The sequence below is a fragment of the Talpa occidentalis genome, unplaced genomic scaffold (genome assembly GCF_014898055.3).
Source record: "Talpa occidentalis isolate TD23 unplaced genomic scaffold, MPIMG_talOcc4v2.1 talOcc4.5, whole genome shotgun sequence".
Lineage (NCBI taxonomy): Eukaryota > Metazoa > Chordata > Mammalia > Eulipotyphla > Talpidae > Talpa > Talpa occidentalis.
Genome location: NW_023604861.1, coordinates 33,936,785 through 33,953,315, shown reverse-complemented (window position 1 = coordinate 33,953,315; position 16,531 = coordinate 33,936,785). Strand labels below are relative to the sequence as shown.

The 16,531-nt window shown below is 33.3% G+C and overlaps 1 protein-coding gene across 1 annotated transcript in view; it reads right to left on the bottom strand.

Annotated features, from left to right (window-relative positions):
- Nucleotides 1-16,531, bottom strand: part of DIAPH3 (diaphanous related formin 3) — a 454,058-nt gene that overhangs the window by 230,607 nt on the left and 206,920 nt on the right. The window contains 2 exon segments of the mRNA XM_054701595.1: nt 3,059-3,153; nt 9,104-9,199. Of these exon segments, the coding sequence (XP_054557570.1) occupies nt 3,059-3,153; nt 9,104-9,199 (191 nt within the window).

Below are 16,531 nucleotides of genomic sequence, written 5' to 3'. Positions count from 1 at the left end.
TAATTGCCCTTCACTGCATTGCTCACACTATGCTCTGCCCTTTTCTGCCTGCACATCTTATCCCCCACTTTCAAGTACCTTTACTTCTGTACATATACACACCTAGTGCACCCCTAACACAATAACTGGTTCTAAAGCAAACATAATGAAACCATTTGTATTTTGTATTAAAATTATATTTGTAAACATCATCTCTCTTGTCAAAATATAAATTCAAAGAAGGTAGTCTACTTCTGATTGAGCCTAACACTTGTGCTGCATATGATGGGCACCACAAAATATTTGCTAAATGAATGAATGAAAGACTGATGAAACAAAGGTAAATGGATAAAGAATGAGACAGAAAAATGATGTTAAAAACAACACACTACTGACATCTTGTTTTATATGAATAAACAACTAGATCTACCGAAATAAAATGATGACAGAGAATAAAGCCTACCAAAATGATGATTATCACAAAGTAATACATTTTCCATGTTCTATTTAAGCAGGCAGTTCTTCACTTTGAAACTAGGAATATATTTGTAAGCATAAAAATAAGACTTCAAATAGAATGACTTAACTTTCTGATGAATATGAGGCAGACTTTGTATTTAGTGAATAAGTGTGGTAGGCAGAATAGGGCCTATACCCCAAAGGGTCCAGAAACTGTAAAAGTTTTAGATTGTGACAAAGGAATTAGGTTCCAGATGGAATTAAGGTTGTCATCAGTGGATCTCAAAGTAAGGAGCTTATCTTGGATTATTAGGGTATTCTAAATATCACAAGGGCCCAAAGTAGAAGGAGACAGAACAATAGAGAGCTGTGACTATGAAAGAAAGGAACAGAGAAATGCAATATTGCTGTTTTGGACCTGAAGGAAGGTACCCATTAGCCAATAAATGTGGGCAGCCATGAGAAGCTAGGAAAGACAAAGAGAGATATTTTTCTCAAAAGCCTAAGGAAAAAAAAAAAAAAAAAGCCAATTCTAGCAACATTTTCACTTTAGCACAGGAAGGTTCATGTCAGGCAGAAATGTAAGATAACTTTGTGTTATTTTAATACGCTAAATTTGTAGTAAGTTGTTACAGTGCAATAGAAATCTGTGTTATTTTAATCTAATAAATTTGTAGTAAGATGTTACAGTAGCAATGGAAACTGGATATATTTATTTATGGAACTGAATGTTCTTTGAACATAAGGTAAAACGTACAAATATTTTTTTCCCATCTCTATCCAACAAGCCACATGATCATCCAAAACATACATGCAATCAAGAATGCATTATAAAAATAACAATAATATATTAAATAAGACAAATTTCTTTAAGGAACTTGGAATCTAATCGTAACAGCAAAGGCACATACACAGACAGTAATAATAAAGACAAAAAGCTAGCAAAAAGAAAGCACTAGAGAAAAAGTTACTTAGAAGTTGCTAAATTAGTTAATGAGATTCACAGGTACACCACACAAATCAGTAAAGAGGTTACATTACCACTTGCATTGAGAAGAAAAGCTAGCAGGCATTAACAAATGTTGGCAAAGATGTGGAGAAAAAAGAACTCTCCTACACTGCTGGTGGGAATGAAAACCGGTCCAACCACCATGGAAAGCAATGTGGAGCTTCCTCAAACTACAAAAAATGGAGCTACCATATGACCCAGCAATTCTACTGATAGGAATCTACCCAAAGACATAAAAACATGAATTTAAAAGGATACTTGCACCCCTATGTTTACTGCAGTACTATTTACTATAGGTAAGATACGTAAACAACACAAATGCCCAAAAATAGATGACTAGATCAAGAAGATGTGTTATATACACACAATGGAATACCATTCCCCAATCAAAAAAGATAAACTATGCCATTTGCAGCAACATGGACAGAGCTTGAAGGGATCATGCTCAGTGAAATAAACCAGAAGGAAAAAGAAAAATATCGAATGGTTTCATTTATAGGAAGAATATAGGGGAGCCAAATAAGGCATCAGGAAAAAAAAAAAACAATAATAATAAAACTAGAAGGCAACCATAAATAAAAGATATTCTGCAAGGGAGGGGAAGAAAAAGTATCAAAACAGAGGAGAGAAGAGCACAAGGACTATGGCAGTGGTTCCCAGGTGAACTACTAGTGGGAATTTTATGGGCAATACACATTTATGTAAAAGATATAAATAAAAAAAAATTTAAAAAGAGGAGAAAAGATAGGAGAGGCAAAACCAAGAACAACTTCTAAGGTTACCACTTAGTGATGGATTAAAATATCTAGACTGCTTTTATTCAATTGTTGACACAAGTAATTTATGGCTTATTTTTGTTAAAAAAAAATCATTTTCCTAAATACATCAGTTTTGAAAATTAAATATAGTAAATATAGTAAACTGAGAAAATCACTGTCTCACTAATTATGATTTCATACTCCAACTAATTATGATTTCATACTCCATTCTATCAAGATATGCATTAATGATGACTCATGTGGGATTAGCAAGTAACTTTGCTAACATATACACATTCATTAAAAATTACTGCAGGTAGAAACCATTTAAAAAATCACCCAGCCTTCTGAATGAATGCAGAAAACTGTGCAAACTCTAGTATTCATAGGAGCAATATGACTCAATAAGAGAGTTAATAAAGGTAACCCTAATGAATAAAACACTCCCAAAATCTATTGTGCCAAGTAATATTGCAAATTTTGACACTTAAGTCTAAAAGGGGAAAAAAAAAAACATTCTAAAAGAAGCATACAAAAAATTTGCAGGACTGAACTGTAACAAAAAAAAAACAAACCCAAATACATGAAAATTAAACAATTTGCCTTTAAGAAACAGTCATTTAAAATAATTGAAATGTAATCATTTTGATAGCATTATACTTAGTTTGCAGTTAAGAGAAGATGCAGAGTTTTATCTCCAGGCAATGCAGAAATCATGCTAAAGCTAATTATGCAGCAATGATTTTCCAGTTGGATGATTTGGTTTAAGAATTTTGCTTCACTTACAGATTTCTATTTAATGAGAAGCTTGCAATGAAATATTGGAATGGAAGCTCTCTGCCAGTTTGTTTACCTGAATCATAGACTCTGCCAAATGTGTTTCATCCACTTCCAATATCATCCTTTTGATTTCCTCATATGGCACCCGAAAAGAGCTCAGGAAGATTGCTAAGAGGGAAAATAAAAAGTTCATAATGAATAAGACTTTGAAACACAGTTCTATCTATAAAATTAATTTTAAAATGAGAGATTTTAAACATTTAATAAAATATTGTGGGAGAAATTTCATTAGCAACTTTTATACTTGTCTCCAGATTTAGAACTTGCAAGTTTAAATAACATTCCTACATTATTACACTGGTTCTGAGGTTGATTTTTAGTGCTAAGTTATTAGCCTAACATAGGAATGGTAAAATTTTTCAGGTGATCAAAAAACTGATATCTGCAAATACATTAGAAAAATATCACACTGTAATGACAAAAAATGTGAAAAAAATGAAAAGACTCTCAAGCCCCAACATGTGCAAATATTTGTTCAAAATGTGTTATTATTTTGTATTGTATCTCCCATTCCTTCCTAATTCAGGAAAAAATATTTTAAAACTGCTAAGCAATGCAGTAACACTTTTGCAAGTTATAATAACATATCATTGTTCAAAAATATTATAGACAATATGCCAGAAAAATTCCCTTTGCACGTAACTGAACCTTAAATATCCAATATTAGAAAACAAATTTTCATGGAAAACTGTTTAAATGGATTAGATGGAATAATGTTATTACTAAAAATTCCAATAATATTTATGTTTTTCTTAATATCTCATATATTTATTGTTAAAACATAATGATCTTCTGAAAAGCTAGTGAGGTATATAAGGATATTTCATAGCATTAGATTTTGTTCATTTGCTCTTCCTTCCTTTTTCTATGGTTTCTTCTCACCAGTGATAGATGTCACTCACGTATTGAACATACTCAAAATTTGTCACCAATACAAAATTATTCTATATACTGAATTTATGCCATTTATATATATATATATATATACACACACACACACACACACACACACACACACATATTTTCATGTAGAGACATTTTTTTCTAGATTTTCACAGGACTCAAAAAACAAGATAGGCTTCTTTCTTGGATTGAGGCTATATTTCAGATTCCTGAGGACATAATGTATCATTTACAAATGAATAACAAGGGCACCATCTGTGTTCTTAAAACAAGCTTCATTCACACATTTCTAAACTCTAACAGTCATAAATGTGGAATAATAGTACTAGAAATTATGGATGTGTATAATTCTTAATATTCCAACAAATAAGGTAGAATGGATATAAATAATATCTGACAACAAAAAGAAAACACTAATGATAAAGCACTTAGAACAATTAAAGCAAGGAAGCTGAGAGACAAACCTTCCTCAAATGTCAGCACATTTTCCTTCTTTGATTATTGTACCATGAGATAAAAATAGGAAAATGGGCAAAATCTATTTAAACTCAATTAAAAGACTAAGAATATACAACAAATACATATGCAAACACGCACAAATATATGTTAAACCTCAGGAGTAAGCCAATTGAGAAGAACTACTGATACACACACCTCTACACATGTATACACACTTCAAATTTACTAAGATTAACAGAATCCTTGAAATTACTGATTTTATTTTCTCCCAGGATTTCTGTTTTCCTTCCATTTCACAACACCTTTAATATGCAATAAAATAAGATTGAATATATATTTCACTCTGAGAACAATAAATTCCACTCCAGAAACCCAGTGTGTGGATACAACAGCAAAACATATAAAAGGTTGTAATGTTAAGTACAAAGGTTCAAAGGATAAGAATTTCTCTGGAAAGGAACCCAGTGATTGAGAAAGAAGTGGTAGTTGTATACTTCGGACATTTTGACAATGTAGAGAGACGACCCTGAAATGTCTAAAGAAAGATACACTTAACCTTAATCTTAATGTATTTCTGAGGTATCCTGAAAAGAAGGAAAGTAGAAATTCTGGGAGAAAATTAAATAATTATTTAAAGAATGAAAAGAAAAGATTAAGTCATTCAGCAGGGAAAAACAAGTGAAATTAACAGAAAGAAAAATGAAGTTTTAGGGGGAAAAAAGTAGAATTTTTAAGTCATTAACAATTTATAATAAATTACAAATTCAGCTTATGAATTAGATATCAGATAAAACTGAAAATAAAAGGAGAAAAAGAAACTATATAAACTACAACACAAAGACAAAGAGGTAAAAAAAAATACTAAGAGATACAATAGATGAGAAAGGATACGGTAAAAATTACCAGTTGAAGTCCCAAATGGAAATCAAAAAAGAGAGAAAGAAAGCAGCATATCTGAAGAGAAAATATCAGAATTTTCCAGAATTAGAGACACGAATCATTAGATCAAAGTGGTTCTATAAATTACAAACACAATAAAAATTCTAAAAATCACACTAGATCCTTGTAAAGCTAGACATTTAGTGAAGTCATAGAGTAGAAATGCTCAAGGACTGATACTGAAAGAGTAAAAAACATGGAGCAGGTATATTCATAGAGTAGGAGGTTACTCTACTTTTTTGCAAATTTTTTCTAGAAAAGGCCAAATAGTAAGTATTTTAGGTTCTTTTGTTTTCATGGTAACAAAATATAAGCATGGAAAAAAAACATTTTCAGTGAATTCTTTGAGTCCTTCCAACAACTTGTCAAACTTAGGAGTGATATAAGGGACCCCAAACTTGTAACTGTTGTCAGAAGGAAAGGAGGCCTTGCTGACACCCTAATTTTGCTGATTAAAAAAAGTACAATCTTATTTATACATGATGTAAATAATAACAAGAATACAAAAGATATAATGAATTAATATAGTAAATAATACATGAAGAAAAGATTACATGTTAACAGAAGAATTTACTTTGCAGATGAACATAATTTAGACCTTTATGCCTTTGACATTTAATTGATCCACTATTTTCAGAATTATTCCAAAATTAAAATAGCACACAAATTAAAAACATTTACAAAGAAAAAACTAAGGTGTCTTTACAGTTTATGAATAAATGGATTTTTGGAAAACATGCGTTATCTAAAAGTAAAAAAAGTACAGCAAAATGAAAATAGCCTAATAACACACAATTCGGAAGACACAGACCTTATTTAAATACTTTAAAGTTACTGAGAATTGCAGACTCAGTGAAAACCTCCAAAAGACCTATTAAAATGAATCTTTTTACTAACATGCATCTTATCCTTCAAATTGTGATTACATAGACCCCAGTAGGAAACCCTGAGTCCTGTGAAAAAGTGTGAAGTGTGCAGATTTTACAACCAGTCATACATGTTTTCTGTAAGGGAACTGATAAAAATATAAACTTTTATATTAATTTGTAGATTCCAAGTTCCTCCCTTTACAGCTCTGATATACACTCTGATACATACTCAAGAAATCTGGTGAAACATATGAATCTTGTAAAACTCCTTCTCTTGATACTAGAATGATCAGAATTCTGACTTTAATTTCTTATATTTTCATTATTTTTGTTGATATAATATTAGTATACAACACTGCATATGATTTTGGAGTATCTTCAAGTGTGCTTTAACATACCACCATCAAAGCACCCAGAATACTCCACCATAGTCCACTATGCTGAGTCCAGAGTCTTTACCAAAACCTTTATGAACTCAAAATATGAGAAGCCTAACCCACCCTTAAATTATGAAGTTACTAAATAAGTGAATTATACATCTTTTTTCCAAAATTCAATACATATTTTAATTAAATTATCTTAGATAATTTCATTATTACAAGATTCTTTTCAGCATTCACTATCTCAAAAGAGTCTGAATTTCATAGACAAAATCAAGCTGTGAATTGGACTGTAATTAGAGTAAAGAGTATGGATACAAAGACTTCTTAAAGCTTAAATCATAACACTCACTACACTCAGAGAGGGCAAGAATAATCCTAAAATGGATGACTTCGTATAATGACATGGTACAAATTTTGGAGCTTTAGATCTTATACTTTAAAACATGTTTGATAATTAAATGACATATAGTCATTTATACACACACACACACACACACACACCTCTAGCAAAAGCAAACAAGATTAGTGTCTTTCTCTATGATAATGTGATTTTGTTATCTCTCAGTAGGAATAGATATACCTTACACCTATTGGCTATTTTCAAAATGAACTTCACAAGTCATTTAACTGCTATAACCACCTAAAATGTCAATACAACTACCTATATGATAGGGTGGCAGCAAGAATTCAAGGGTCACATGCAGAAGTGGCACATAGAGGTAATCAATAATTCTTAACAATTGTAATAAAATTCGAAATCCTACTTATACCTTTTCTGTAACATAAATAAATAGTGCCCAAAAAATCTTGCCCCTAAAAGGCAACTATTCAACTTTGATACAGATATTTAGGTCAACTTATCATGGCTGACCCCTCTAAAGAAATTCTACTTAAAGTGATATTTCTTCAGGGTCCCTAACAAGGTTATTAAGAATCAAGACTATCAATTTGTAAAACAGGTCAAAATGGACATTTTTCAAGAACTTTTAACTGAGACAATGTTCTTTTAACTAAGACAATGTTCCTTTAGGGAGAAAAATTCCCTGAAACATGCACATCAAGTAACAATTTCCCCAAGTTTCAGTGGTGTAAGTACAAAAAGGAAATTCCAATTCACAAAACCTGCTCACCACATATCAGAAAGACGCTGCTCTGTTACTTCAGACCCTTGCATCAAGATGATGGACGCCATTCTGACTGTCACTCCAAGGTCAGGGGAAAGAGCACTAAAGGTTCTCACACCAGCAATTAAATGTTCCCACAAAAAAAGTGACCTTGCTGCCATTGGCTCAAATAAGCGGCAAGGCAACATCTCACCTCAAAGAAACAAATGTGCAATTAACTCATGCCTAGAAATAGAGTTATATTTTGGCCCATAGCATTGATGTCCACACACTATCCCTAAGGAAGTTGGCAAAGTCTTCCAGCACAGAAAAGAGAATCTTCCTACACAGTGAGCATGAAAAGAGGAGATGCCAAAGCTTTCATAAAAGAATGCTACTTTTCAAATGTATGGTGAAGAATAGAATTGGACTTTTAATGGTGAACTGAATGATGATTTTTAATGATGCACACCTGAAACTGATATAATGTTACAATGCAATGTTACTTCAATTTAAAAAAACGTCAACTTTGCACTGTGTGCACACTGCTTCCAAGATAACTTTGTTCTTCCTCTCATGGAAGAATTATTTTGTTCTAATACTTGCTGAAAGCTCACAGGAGGTACACAGTAATTGAGAGGCAGACTAAAAGACATGTTAACTCTTCATGCCTCTAGCACCAACACATTATATCCACATTAATTCCTACTTGCAACATCAAGAAGTAATATATAAGGATCATATTATCTCAGTTACCGAGCAGAACTGTCTTTGATTCATATAAGATGTAGTTAGAACTGACTTAGAAACAAAACTATTTGCCCTTTGCTATCATGGTAATTCAGTCAGAAGGACTATTCAATACTAAGTATTTAGCTCCCGTAACACCAATTAAATCTAAAATATTTCCAGACGGTACTTTTGAGGAATGCTTTGAACTATAGATGGAATAATGGAATTTATTTTACTCATCAACCTTATTTTCATTAATATACTGACCTCCTTTGTATGTATCGAGCATCAGAAATAAAAAAAAATTCAGAGCTATATAAAATATAATCCACTTCCAGTTTTTGCAAAATAGTTATCACCTAAGTTCCTTAATTCTTTATTTTTATAATTATAAGGGGGGATTTTAAGGGATAACTTTCTTTTCAGTTATGGGAAATACATTTTCATTCTAAATCCATTTTTTAGCCTTTATTTTTTAAATATGCATTAATCTTTTGAAAAACTTAAGTCAATACTTTGCCTAAGGGAAATGAGTTATCATTGAATTTATTATGCTAATAGCAAAATTAATATAACACAAAATGAAAAAGAAGTCATAAAGAAAATGAATTTAGAAGAACCACCTCCGATATGTTTTGCTAAGTTAATAAAATCGAAATCTGATACTTACAAAGGTTCTGGGCAATTTTAGAATCTAGAAATTTAAGTTCTTTAATTTTTTTCTTAAGAGCTTTCTTTTCTTCAAAATCTTCCTCTTCTCTTCTCTCTGTAAAACCAAGGATAGATTCATGTTAGGTGCAGTTAGGCCTTCAACTGCAAAAGAACAGGATGTAAACTGTTTATCGTCAAAGAATATAAAAATAATCTAAATATTTTAAATCACATAGTTACAAAAATAATAATAGACTAAATTGGTTCATATAAACACCAGTGACCCTAGAAAAATACTAAGAGTAAATATGTGAAGGTCTAATGGGAAAAACAAAAATGAAATTGACGTGTACTACAGAAACCAACACAATTAGTTGTAAGAATAAGTACAATTGGTTCATTTGAACAGTATATAGGACACAATTACAAGAATAAATACACTTAATTACATTTAGGGTAGGTTAAGAAATTAAATCTAAGAGTATTAAATTAAAAGAAACACAACTGTTTTAGGGGCCTCCCTGGTGGCTCAGGGGTTAAAGTCTCAATGAGATCAAGCTGTCATGAGCCTCTGCTGCATGAGTTCTATCCCCAATCCCTGACCAGGTAGCTGACCCACATGGCACAGCTGACCTTTCCTGTTTCACCTGCTGCTCCCCTCAGCAGTGTATTTCAGTAGATCTGCCTGTTTTGCTCCCCACTCTGTCTCTGGTGAATCCTTTCACTGGTCTACATCCCAATTCTTGTATGCATATAAATAAAATAAATCTTACAAAAAAAAAATCTGTTTTATGTTTGATATACCTCATAACTGGAAGAGTGTTTGCAATTTGCTTTCTAAATCTGTGAAAAAAGTCAAAGTGTGATAATGAACTTATTTTATCTGGATGTTTCAAAAATCAACAAATGAGTTGATCTTTATGTTTATAGTGAAAGAGAATAAACACATCATGCAAAACAATAACATATGACCTATAGTTACAACACAGTATATGATCAAGGTTAACAGCTATAACAAAGTGACCACCATCTTATCTTTCCTCTCCTGTGTCACTGGTTATCTTAAAAAATTAGCATATTGATAATGAAAATCAATTGAACAAGGTATTTTTAGTTAGAAACACAAATAAGAAATGTTGGGGAAAAAATAACTTTAAAAAGTACCTCTATATCTATAGATATATATGAGGCACTTGGCATATTAGAAAAGCATATTTTAATTCATGCTTTGGCATACAGAATGAGGTAGGAAATTAATTTTATAATTTTCAGAATATTAACTAGTTATTTGCATCATTTTATAAATAATCAACCATCTTTCTCAGCTGATCTTACATTATACTTTTTCTTATATTTGTTTTTCTGAATTTCTAATTGTGCCCCATTGTTCTATATATTATTCTTATGCTGTTAACATTCTGTTTAAGCACTGAAGATGTATCCTATTGTTTGGCTTTTCAAATTATTTTTCTTCCTTTCTAAGTTTCCTTCATTTACTCAGTCATTTATTTTCCCATAAACATAGAGAAATGTAAGAGTTCCAAAAATAAAATCTATTTGAATTGTAATGCATTTGCAAATGTATTCAAGGCAGTGTGATATGCTGACAACTTTCCAATCATAAATATATGACATGTGGCTATATAATAATTCAACTTAATACAGTATTCTTCATAAACAACCTATATAATTATTGTTAATGTTAGGTGTTATAAGGATACCTAAAGTATACTCACAAGTATTGATGGGGGGAAAGGGGGGGATTGGTTAACTGTACATTTCCCTACTATACTTTATAATTAAATGCTACTAGAGTACAGAAATTTTTATGAACTTTGCTTAGATGGTTTATAATCAGCCACTTATTTAATCTTTCATTCAAATAGGAAATCCTTATTAAGCACCAGCTAAAAGGAACAAGGCATCAGAGATACAGTGCTAATAGAGAGCTCCTGGTTTCATAGAATTTCAGTACCAATAGAGGTGATTACAAATTGAATTGCCATTCAATTATAGTACATAGATACAGTTGTGATGATTTGGCAGGAAACATGAGAGAATTAAAGAGGAGTGCTATATATCCTACTTGCCAGTCTTTATGGAATAAATGATAGCTAAGTCAAGGGTTGGAAGAGGAAAGGAATTTTCCAGGCGAGAAGGTTTCGGGTAGGAAGGAAGAAAACTAGAAAATAAAAGGATAAATATTTAGAGATCTAAAAGTACAAGAACCGAAAGGGGACAGAACATGAGAATTGTAATAGCAGTAAATGCTGACTAGGAATAAGTGACACAAGATGAATCAGGCACCAGATTGTTCAAGACATTTTGAATTAGGTTAAGATGTTTGGATGTTATTCTCAGAGCAATGAGGAGCCACTGAGTATTTAAGACAGAGACATTGGGAAGATTGAGAGACATTGGGAAGACTGCATTTCAGAAGGTCAGACTATTTATGGTGAACTGAAAGAATAGCAAAGGCAATGGTACAACAGTGAGACAGAAGGAAGGACAACCACTAGGATGGAAGAAAGGAGTGAATTTCAAAAGGAGAAGCCTGACTCCTGTATTCCAGACTTGAATATCCAGCTGCCTATTCTCAGCAACTCTATTTGGTTGTCAAATATATACTTTGTATAAAGTCTCTCTCTCACACACACACATATGCACACGCTTGCACACAGACAGCATTCCTTACTTCACATAATATAAACGCTCCTGTTGCAACTGTTCAAGTCTAAAAGCGTGAAGTTATCTGTTTTTATATAGCCCTCAAAACGATATCTAATCCATCAGTGAATATAGTCAATGCTAACTTCAAAATATTCATTAAAATAAGCACTCCCCACCACCTAACTCACTGGTACTACTCCCCTGCTGATGGCTACTGTCTTTTCTCATCCAGATCACAAATGCTTTTCCATTTCTAGATTTGAACAACAGCATTCTCTTTACCACAATGAGGCAGAAGAGACCTGCTAATCTCAATGGAAAAAACTCCATTTACTGGTTTATACAGAACCACAACCACCACCCACCCAATCAGTATTCCCGATTACTATCACTTTTAATACCGCCTCCAAAGCATTTACTTTTTTATATATCAAGGTCTGTCTTTCCCCATTAGAAAGTATGTTCCTCAACAGTGGAAAATTTGTTCATCATTGTATTGTTAACACCAAGAACAAGACCTGGAAGACAGCAGGTGCTCAATAAATGTCTGTTGGATACATATGGCTGTTTGTTTTTATGTCTGTATGAACCTCCAGACTAAGGGAGAAAGGAGGAAACACATAAATGATTATGTCCTCTTTATTTAATTCAGAGGCATTTAAGCTAGTCCAGTTATAAACACATTTAATTTGGGGGGTTCTCGTACATCCACATGATCATGCACATGGGGCAGCTGGAAGTATAAAGTGAAGAGAAATCTGAAATGGTTCTACTAGTTATTCTATTAATGTTAGAGGGATTCCAGGCACCAGAAAAAACAAAAAAACAAAAAAACATGTCTCGTTTCCAGTATTTAAGCCTTTCCTTTGTTATACTGGTTAAAATATTCAGATGCAGGCTACTAAGAAGTACATTAGTGCACTTGTTTTCCATATCTTGACCAAACGGTGACTTTCCACAATTTAGAAGATACATACATTTCATTTTCTTTTTTGCCCAAGAAAGCAGCAGATTCTTTTTTAAAATCAGTTTGTTTCTCAACACCAGTATCCTTTCACATGCTGAAATATTTTCAAGTATACCTAAAGAAAAAAGTCAAAGAAACCAGCAACCTTAAATTTTAAATATGTACTGAACATCTCAGATGCCACACTGCACACTGAACACATTCTGCAACACTTTCCTACATGGATCTCAGAATAGTTCTACTGCTGCTATGACGACTCACATCATCATTAGGAGAAAAGCATTGCGAGAGGTAAGTAAAGTAACAGATCTGATAAAAGAATTAAGATCATCAGACTTTGACTCCAATATTCTCATAAGTTATGAAATATGGCAGTTGTTACATTTAAAAAAAGTTACTAATCTTGACTACTTCAACTTCCAAATCGGAGACTTCATTTAAACAATTCTGCCTTTTCATACAAATGATAAATTAGACTCTTACTGAGTCTAATGCATCAGTCTACCCAGACTGCAAGGAAATTATGTTTTTTTTCCTCTCTTCTCTGCTTCCATATAGTCAAAGGATGGTTGAGGGGAAATGAGCAGAATATAGACAGAGGGATGAGAAGCAGCAGAGTTTTCTAGGAGGAAACAATAGGATTCAAAAGAAATCAAGGTAAAAATAAGCTTGTATTCATATGAAACCAGACAGTCTATTACCCAAATTCAATAATTTGGGTATAATCTTTCCTACTGAAAAATAATGAAAAGTGATTTAAAAAAAAAAACAGCAAGAAAATGGATTATTTCAAATCATTGAATATGTTTATGCAAAGGTCACTGATAAAGCAGGATTTACATGTTGTTAACATGACAAATGCATTAAAGAAGACTATGAATAAGGGAGTATATTTAGTAAGAATCAAGTTTTTACAAAAAGTCCTATTTCCATTATCCATGCTGATGATATCACTGTGAGATACCAGCAAAGAGAGAGTGCAGGTTCCTATAAGTGCAACAGGGTGGTCCCCAGGAAAGGGGGAGGTTCCCTGCGCCACCCAAGGGAGGGTGGAGCTGAGCAGCAAGAGGAGAAGCAGCAGAAGAGACTGAGGAAGGAAGGAAGCAGGATGGAGCCAGGAGACCTGGAGGAGGCGCGTGGAGCCTAGAGACACGTGAAGAAACTGTGCTTGTCTTTTGGTCGTGGACTGGGTGACACAGATGTGGGTGAGACCGTGGGGAGGTGACAATGGCAGCTTTTATCTGGATGTTGATTTTGCTCTTTTCCTTCCGGGCTTGTCCGGTTGTTTGTGACCCTTTTCTGTGGGTCCCCACTGGAAGATGCTTTAGACTTGTGGCAGGCTTTGGGGCCTTGTTCTGGGCCAATCCCATATGGATGGACTTTTACCCACGAGGGGATGGGTAACTTTGGGTGCTTCATTTAGAAACTAGACTCTTTGCCTTACCTGTGTTGTTTCCTAGTTTAATTAAAGTTCCTTCCCATTAAAGTCTCATATGTTTTGTGTTGATGCGGCGGATGGCAGAACCCATTTAGAATAGGCAGGTTTGCAGGGTTTGGGCTGACCCTCTCCCTGTCCTATAACATAAGGACACCAGATTCCAACCAGATTCTGCATACTCACCCTACCATCCATTAGACCATCAAGTGAACCCCACTGGGGTTTAAGTCCCTTTTCTATGATGTTAGGACACTGGTGCTCTAGGGACAGCTGCCAATTGAAATGAGATAATTACCACAGGTAACCCTCCCTCACCCCACAATGACTGAGAAAAAAGAGAAGAAATTCAGCGTCTAACCACAACTCAAAAGCTGAGAATAAAGCAGTTTGTAGATTCACCCCATCCACTGTGGAGCTTCTCTTCTAAAACAAGCACAAAATCCGCTAAAACACCAGATTTCCTAAAGTCATAATATGCAACTGTTACTCATAAAGTCAGATTATTAATGCCATCTATACTTGTGATCTAGCTTTTTGCCATTACAGGTCTGTGTTTAATCTTCCTAGAGATACTGTATACAACTGCATTTTTTCTGAGAAGATTAGTACTGTTCAAAAATGGTTCTGATCACTAACAGAGCATAAGCCTCATTTTATAAGGGTTTTATGTCAGAATGAAGTCAGAGATGACAAAACTTTCTATGTTGCTGAGAGCCATGAACTGAAAAAGTCTTTTTTAATTAATTTTCTCTTTCCTCTTTTTCTATGTTCTAGGATTCAAAAATAGCTGCAAAATTATAGAAAGAATCTCCTTTCAAAATCTTTTCTTTTATACTAAATTTTCCATTAAAATCATAGTTCCATGATACATGGTTATACATCTTATTGCAGTTAATTTTCCATTATGTTCTAATAAGATTGATTAAGAATGTGACTTTAGGAATTCCACATAAATTTTATCACACCATTTCACCAATGCAAAAACAACAACAACAAAAAGCTAGAATTGCAGCTCTCAATGTATGAATGGCTAGGAGAGCCCAAAAGGTAATAAATACCCCAGTTTTCTGTTCCCATAGTTGAAGTATTTTAAAACAGTAAATGCTAGCAATAGTTTATTCTATTTTTGTTAGTGCTTCCTGGCTAAATGTATCTTATGACAATATGTATTTAAAATACCATTCATTTCAATTTTTTTCTGGTATTCATTTAGCACAAATGCTATGCAATTTTACGTTACATATTTATAATAAATTACCTTATGTTCATTAAATTGTTATTACTCTAGCCTTAAGAAGATGAAAGGAAGTATATCTGATTAAATAGACATTATCTAGGACACCGAGAAAAACCACTAAAATCATCTCAACTGCAGAAACAAAGCAAGCATAAATTACTTATTATAAAGATGAAAACTGAGACAGTGCAATCTTCAAATGGGTCAAAAGTGGGGTGTGGGGAGACATTTATAAACTAGAGATTACTCGCAACATTGTGGCTCTTTTCATTCCCTATTTCCTCAGAGGCTAGTGAAGACTATCAAAATTTGTAGTATCAAAATTTAGAAGCAGAACAGCTCTTGAATATCAAGTTTAACCAGCTCCATCTATTGACAAGAAAACATAAGCACAACGAGTATGTCAGTTTCCCAAGGTCACATAAAGGACCAGATCCCAGATGAGGGTTCCGATGAGTATACCACAGGCACAAAACAGCCTGGAGAACAGGGAATCCGCAGATAAGAAATATAATGGCCTAGGTTGCATGCTCACAATTGATCACACTGTCTTGTTGTAGTTCTCTGGAAAAGTAAACAGGAAGGTGAAAGGACCAGGGAGAGTGAAGACAAATGCTTGGTCTCCTGAACACAACGAGCATGATTCAAAGCTATGATGGAGGACTATGTGTGGTGGGTGTGGAAACATATCTGAAGTAGTGTGATCCTATACTTCCAAATCACATACAGTGTTATAAAACCAATGTTACCACAATAAAAATACATAAAAAGCTTTGGGTAGGAAAAAGAACAACTATCATTCCAAAGGAAAAATCAAAATTTCACCCATCACTACCATTCAAATGGTAGTTAAATTTGGATGAAGATCAGCTATTCAGCTATAAGTGTTTGAGAATATCAAGTGTCAGAATTTGAGACTAGGTAAGTAGTTGATAAAGGAAAACAGATTTCTGAGGGTTACTACTACTGGTGGTTGTGTAGGATAATATGGTTTCGAAAAAGATTTAAGCAGTTTGAAAGCATAAGATACAGAATAGATAGAAAAAAATGAATCTTGGAAATCAATTATTTTTTGAATGGGTAATAAATACCCCCTTGGCAAAAAATCAAAGTAAATGCTTTGATACTGAAAACT